At 43.8% G+C, this 7,349-nt stretch overlaps 1 protein-coding gene across 1 annotated transcript in view; it reads right to left on the bottom strand.

Annotated features, from left to right (window-relative positions):
- Positions 1-739: 739 nt before the first annotated feature.
- Positions 740-7,349, bottom strand: part of GPC4 (glypican 4) — a 144,404-nt gene continuing 137,794 nt past the window's right edge. The window contains exons 5-9 of the mRNA XM_027838019.1: positions 6,432-6,562; positions 6,181-6,327; positions 4,803-4,939; positions 3,210-3,385; positions 740-3,122 (exon numbers count right to left, since the gene is read on the bottom strand). Coding sequence (XP_027693820.1) covers positions 2,911-3,122; positions 3,210-3,385; positions 4,803-4,939; positions 6,181-6,327; positions 6,432-6,562 — 803 coding nt within the window. The 3' untranslated portion in view covers positions 740-2,910. The remainder of the gene's footprint in view (positions 3,123-3,209; positions 3,386-4,802; positions 4,940-6,180; positions 6,328-6,431; positions 6,563-7,349) is intronic.

Here is a 7,349-nt window from a genome sequence, read left to right as displayed (position 1 = left end):
GTTTGTTTCCCCTGGTGCTGCCAGCCTTCCAGCTGGCAAGAAGTCCAAGGGATCTCTGCGTAGCCCTAGTAGGAAATATCTATAAAGCCAACCCATCTCTGATTTATTGCAAGGTTCAAGTTGAAAAGCAAGAGACGATTTAAATAATAAATGAGTATGGGAAAAGGAATGCAAAGAAATGTGAAAAAACCAATAATGCCAACACAAACTATCAAGAATGGAGCATTTGGAAATATTGGCGTGCTCAAAAAGTGGCCTGAAAGCAAACAGCTGGACAGAGTTCAAAGTCAAAACTAAAAAACAATCAAACCAGGTCTATAGAGATAGGCTTTCTTAAGCTCCATTTGATAAACCAGATTAATTTAAAGGTAAAAACAGGCTAGGTAAAAAAGAAAATTCCTTATGGCCAAGGAAAGTTACACAAGTTTTGGCATCCTTTCTAATTTCTAACAAGGCACCTTAGTTCTTTATGAACCCTACTGGCCCCACCCCACTCCCTCAAAGTCCATCAGTGCTTCACTGTAGTGGGGAGGCATCCACGGTGTCTTGCTGTAGCCAGCAGACCCTAGGTGCTGGCCAATCCTACCAAGCTGGAAGGGTTGTAATATTCCTCACTGGAGGAAGGAGACACACTGATGGAATTGGGAAGTATCCGAAGTACATCATTTGCATATACCCTTTTTGATGTTACATGGGCGAGAATTTTTTTTTTTTGAAAGAAAGAAAAAAGCCACACCAGTTGGAATATGCCTATTTTATTAACATCATGCTTTAATAAATAACTGGCTACATCTAATAAAATTAAGCCTCTGTTTACAACAGCCCCAAATATTCCATTTTCCCCATTTTGCAGACATTTAGTGTAAAACGGTGAATGAAATGTTGACCCTGAGCTATCAAGTAATTATGCTTCAATATAAAAATAGAGAATTATTCTCACATGACCGAAGGTATGCACAATGACCAACAAACCTCTTTCTAGGTTCTAGATTCTGTATCATTGGTTAGGTTCCTAATGGGTGTCGAAAACTGGAAGAGACTTGGAGATCATGTTTAGTCTTTGTGCGGACTTGCTAACTACTTTGAAGGTGATCTGTTATGTCTTTCATATTCTTATGAGTTGCCACACGGCCTTCGCTCAGATTTAGGGATGAGAAGAAAGGATTCTTCTGGAGCCAAGGCTGTGATTATTGTATTGAGGGGCCAAGAGAAAGAAGAGCCTTTCCCAAGGTGCCCTAAGGACTGCAGATCACCTGTGAGGTGTGGTCTGGCGGCTCTACCTATTCTCCAGAACTGGGCACTAAGGTCTTGCTAAAATGGTTTCAGATTTGTTGGCTGCAACACGGCTGCTGTACCGTACCACTGGCTTATTAATCAGAGGGCCAGGGCAGTGTAGAGGGGGGGAAACCCTCAAATAAGCCACCTTACAATCTCTGAGAATGAAGCTCTCTCAATGAAATTCATACAAGCATTTGCAACTGAATGCTGACTGCTGCCGCCCCCAAGCCATGCTGCTTCAAGGTCAAGGTTGTGGGCTCAATTCTTACTAAAGATCAGAGAGATAGCCTTGCCTTATTCCCTCATCCTGCACTGGATTAGGGAGGTTCCCCCTTATTGTTGCTAGCCATATATAAAACACATGCCCCTGGTCTAGAGGGGGATGGGGAGGGAATGAGCCTGTGGCAAGACCATCCCTCCTCTAGCATGCCCTCCTGATACAGCAGCAGGGGTTCTGCAAGGCCATGTGACTGCATTTGTCACTTGTCCGTGTTGGTGCACCCCCCCCCCCCCCAATCTGAGGTTTAGACACACTGGACATACTGAACGCCTTAAGCTTTTGAAGGGAGAACTATCTGGAACTGTGACGAGAACTATCTTGATCCTTCCACTTGGCTAGCACCCTCATCTGAAAATTATTGTATTTACTTGTCCATGAAGTTACCTCCCCCCAAACCCCACAACTGACTGTAAACTCCTTAAGGGCAGGGGCTGGTTCACTTTTGCCTGGTATCCCCAGTGTCTCCCACTGGCATCTAGCACATAATAGGTGCCTAGTAAATGCTTGTTGAATTGAATTGAGATCGGATGTGAAAACTTCAGTGAGTTTCATTTAATTACAAGAGATTTCAGGGAATGGCCCACAGATCTTAGCTTATGCAAAACTGGGGCTCAGCAGCCTCTTCCAATAACCAGCTATAAATGAAGTCTATATAACCTGTTCCTGGCATTAATGCTTTATACAATCGGGCATATGGCTCCCTAGCCAATGATGCCTTCACATTTGGCTCTACTGTATAATAGAAAACAAATTACCTTCCACTTCTCTCCAGATAAAGCAACTACCATAATGTGGCTAAATGGAAATGTTGCTGTGTAAAACATCTTTCTGCTGGCCGGGTGGTTTTTTTTTTTTTGTTTTGTTTCATTCTGAATACGCTAAGTAAAACCTGCCCCTGTACTGCGAGTGCAGATTTCCAAAAGGCAGGCTTGTCTCATGCCAAGAGGGGACCCTGGTTTTCTTTTAAGAAACACAGTGAGATCTTAAATGGAAAGAAAGGGAAGAAAAAAAAAGAAACAAACGACCCCACAAACAAAACAAAAAACCAATAGAGTGATTCAAACAAATGCACAGCTAGCTACAGCTTGGTATATACACTTTGTCAGCCACGTTGAACAATGCTTCTTGGGTGGGCGGGACTGACTCTGAGTCTAAGTCCTCTTTTCACCCTCCCAAAACAGTGAATGAAAAAACCAGGTTGCCATTTTAATTAAACCAATGGCCATAAAAGTAAAAACTGTACACGGTTGTCCATTAATTTAAAAAGCCAAGTCACTAGGATGGCATAAAAAGTGAAAACTGGCGTGCTTTTTAGCATGGGTAGTGAAAGTCTGTTGTTCAAAGTGGTTGAATTATCTCCATTGTCTTTGCATAGCCAAGAACAAGAGGCAAAGAGCCTGGGCAGCATGCGACCAGCAAATGGTGCTGGCAGCCGAATTTTCGACCGCATTTTTACCATTAACCACTGTTTTCCCCACGCTGTCAGTCACGTTGAACTCAAACTCTGAAGGGCAATTCTGATATTCGCAGCCGCTACCACTGCCTTCACCACTGCTTTCATCACCTAGGAGGAACAAAATACACAGGGTTGTTGGGGCTTCTCTTTGCCATGAAAGGTATCCACCAGCAACCCATGACCAAAGCAACCTACTAATATCGATGAAGTCCACGTCATTCCCATTGTAGGCATTCTTCATTTTGCTGGTCATTATCTGGAGGGACATGATTTGGCGGCGGATCACCATGTCTGGCTTGGTGATGTCAACTTCAACCTCAGGATTATTTCCCTGATTGGCTAATCCGTTTCCAGTCACTGCTAAGAGATACCTAAAATGAAAGTCAATCTCAGTTGAGAGAAACAGTAAAGTATAGGAGTCCACATGATCAAGTCATGCTAAGCTTATTGATAACTATCAGCTTGTACCTGGATCTTCTTTCTTTCAAAAGTCTTTCCCCTCTCCCCAAAACAAAAGTGAAAAAAAATTATACATATTTATATATAATGTTATATATGTGTTTGTGTAATTACATATGTGTATATATACATATATGTATATGTGTGTGCATATATAATATATATATATATATATATATAAACCAGAGCACAGAAATCTGATTATCTACATTAACATTTCTATAGACTCTTTTAAGGTTTCTGAAATATGTTCCTTCAAGCCTATAAAGTAAATAGTGCAAATATTATCATCCCCATTTTACAGAGGGGGCTTAAAAGGTTAAAAGAATTGCCCAGGGTTATATAAGTAAGTGAACATGGAAGCCAGGATTAAAATTCAGGTCTCTCCTGACTCTAAGCCCACCCAGTGCTCTTTTGATTATCACAGAGCCTACCTTTTGGAGCCTTATTTTAAGGTATGCCCCCTTTGCACACTGTACATTCCAACCCACCTTGACAGAAAACTCACTGCTCCCAGATCCTGTCTTGATTCTGCCATGCATCTGCATGGGCCAAACCCCATGCAATAGATTCCCCACCTACATGCCTGTCTATTTGAACCACCTACCTCCTTCAACGTGCAGCTCAGGTTCTGTCTCTTTATGAATCCTTCTCTAATCTCCTCCAAACTGACATCAGTTCCTCCTTGCTTGGATTTCTCAGCCCTTCCACCTACTTTGTGGGCAAATCTTCCCTCCCCGCCCCCAGCTCCTTCCCCACTAGAATGTGAGCTCTTTGAGGTCAGGGACATGTCATTTCTTTGCTCATCTTCCTCTGGCACCTGAGTGCAGGGTCCTGAATATAGTAGTGTCTTAATAAACTTCTGCTGAATTGAACTTGCTCTTTGCTCTTAAATCCAGACACCAATCCATAGGCACTTACTACCTGTGGAACTATAGTCAAGTGGCTTCACTGATCTGAGCCACAGTTTCCCCATCTGTAAAATGAGGATAATACCTGCCTTTACCTAATGTGTGGAAAATGCTCTGGATGCATTTTTGTTCCACCATTTTTTCAGTCATGTTGGACTCTTCATGACCCCTTGTGGGGTTTTCTCAGAAAAGATACTGGAGTGATTTGCCATTTCCTTCTCCAGCTCATTTTACAGATGAGGAAACTGAGGCAACCAGGGTGAAGTATACTTACAAGAGCTATAGACATGGGAACCATTATTATGACTACTTCTAGGGATGGCTTCAAAGTTCGTCTGCCTGTAACCTGGCCAAACCTCTCCCCCAAACCTCCCCCCCCCAAAACAAAAGCTGGGCCCTTGTGTGTGCCCATCCCAACCTGCTCTTTGCATTTCCATTCCAGCATTCGTCCTCACTGATATGCTCAGGTGCCATCTTCTCATCGTTACACATGGTGCTCGGGAGGGAGGACCAGAACTTTTTGGCCTGCTTTAATTTCTCCTTGACATCTGTAACCTGGTAAAAACAAGTTCTCGGTGTGAATCACACCACCACCCTCTCCTCCCCCTAATACCATATGGGGAAAAACACCCCTGGAGAAAATCAAATCCAATCTCAAAAGCTTTTAGGCTGGGTGAAAATCATAAAGCTAGCATGAGGAGGAAATAACCATCACGTTGATGCTTTCATTAGCACCCCTGAGATGTAGGATCAAGTGAAACATACTGTGATTGCTATCATCAGGAAGGAAAGAAGGAAGGAGGGAGGGAAGGAAGGGAGGAAAGAAGGAATTGTTGCTGGTGGACGATTAAGCTAACCTCAGGGTAGCCAATTTTAACTTTGGTGCTATTAGGTGGCTATGGTCATTTGGACCAGTTTATTGGATAAAATTTAGAGTTGAAAGGAAGCTCAATCTTGTATGGAGCACTGGACTTATGGAAGGACCTGGAGAAGACTGGAGGGGGTAGGGGGACAGGAATATGTTAGCTATCTAAGCATCTGAAGGGATTTCACAAAGAAGTATGATTAGATTTGTTCTGCTTGGCCCCAGAGGGTAAAAGACGCAAAGTGGCAGATTTGAAGTTAGCTGTAAGGAAAATCTTAACAAGAACTGTCCAAAGGAGGAATGGGCTGATTTGGGAGGTAGTAGCTTCTTACTAACTGGGATGTTGTTAAGCAAACACTGGGCAACCATTTTAGGGAGAGGGATGTCATAGAGGACATTGCTATTCAGCCTCTTCAGGTATTAGATGAAGTTTCCCTGCTGTGGGCCAAAATCTCTATGGGCCTCAGTGGTGATGGGTCTGAGTTTTCCTGCCCTGTGCATCTTGTTTGCTGTGGCCACATACTTGGCATTTCTCCTGGTGGTAGGGCCAATCTTCCACTAAAGACTAAGTCTATAGTGACAAGGCCATTGAGATATATCTTGGCCTATATTTCTGATCTAGAGATCATGTGAGCCTGCATCCCCAGGGCCAGGTTAGAGAGTTCCTGACACATGATGCTGGGAGTTTGAAGACATTATAAAGTCTGCCACATCAAAGTTTCCCCTGTGACTTTTTAAATGAGATAGAAACAGTAAGGAGGGGCAGCCTCCTTGACCCCGCTGCTCCCACACAATTTCCTGAAAATAGCTCCTTGCTTCTTAAGCTCGAGGAACAAATAATCTGGTGAGGTCCAACTTACTACCTACTATATATCCATTTTCATTCACCTGGATAGCCTCATGGATACCCAGCTGGTAAACCCCTACTCACCAGTCTGTCCAAGCTTGTGCCGGCAGCCGTGGTGGGTCGTTCCTCTGGATTATATGGCCGAAAGCGGGCACTGAAGCCACTTTCAGGAACCGAACGAGAGGCTCGGCCTGCTGGGAGGGGCTTGGGGAGTCCACAACCTTGGAAAACCTGCATCAGATGGATCACAGTCATGTTAGGAGAGGGGACGAAGTCTCCTGAGGAACATGCAAACTATCTCCCCACCACCTAGGCATCCATCCTGGCCTCGTTACCTTCTGAGACACCTGCACGCTATTTTCCTGCATGTTCATGATGGCATCAGAAATCTTCACATCAATGGGATCCATAACTGACTCGATGTTAAAGGGCCCCTCGAGTCTCTCTGCTACCATCAACATGGCATCTAGGCAGGGAAGAGAACACAGGGTAAAAAAAATCAGCAGCATAGGCCTCTGGCAACCAATCTAGATTTTAAATATGTGTGTGAGATGATATATTATATATATAATTACTATCTCTCTTTTCTGGAAAAGAAGCACTCATACACTGTACTTTATTCAGTTATGCTTTCACATTCTTTCCATGTAACAAATAAGTATATCACATCTCTCCAAATGCTCATGTTTCTTCAAGACAGCTCACTCTCTAAAGGGGAGACATGGCCAAAAGAACACTTGGTTCTCCCCCATCGAGGCCACCCACGATTGGGCATCTTCCAAGTGCTGTCATGTTAAGAAGTTGCCAGGGACCGCACGGCTGACAAGCCAAGGGCCATGCCCCGATGTAAGACACAGCAGCTGATTCCCCACAATTCCCTGGGGGGCTCGGTGGACCTTGGAGGTACAGACGCTCATTCAGATTGCAAGGTTCAGAAACATGAAGCTGGAAGCTAGGACCTGGGACCTGTGGACTCGGAGGTTTGACTTAGAGGTGAAGGGCTAGGAAGTTCTGGCTGAGGATGAGAAGATGCAGAAATGAAAGTCAGACTGGAAGGTCTCCTTGAAATTTTAAAGAAGGAAAAAAGCAATTTCTGTTTCTAGTGGGGGAAAAAAGGACAATACTAACAGCAGTTCATCTTCAGATAAGGCTTTAAAGGTTTACAAAAACCCATTCCTTTGCTCTTTAGTGTCAGGGCTGGCTATTTCTCTCTCTCTCTCTCTCTCTCTCTCTCTCTCTCTCTCTCTCTCTCT

The sequence above is a fragment of the Vombatus ursinus genome, unplaced genomic scaffold, assembly GCF_900497805.2.
Source record: "Vombatus ursinus unplaced genomic scaffold, bare-nosed wombat genome assembly UNPS02004573.1, whole genome shotgun sequence".
Taxonomy (NCBI): Eukaryota; Metazoa; Chordata; class Mammalia; order Diprotodontia; family Vombatidae; genus Vombatus; species Vombatus ursinus.
The sequence above is the reverse complement of the archived record's forward strand: the minus strand, read 5'-3'. Positions and strand labels throughout refer to the sequence as shown.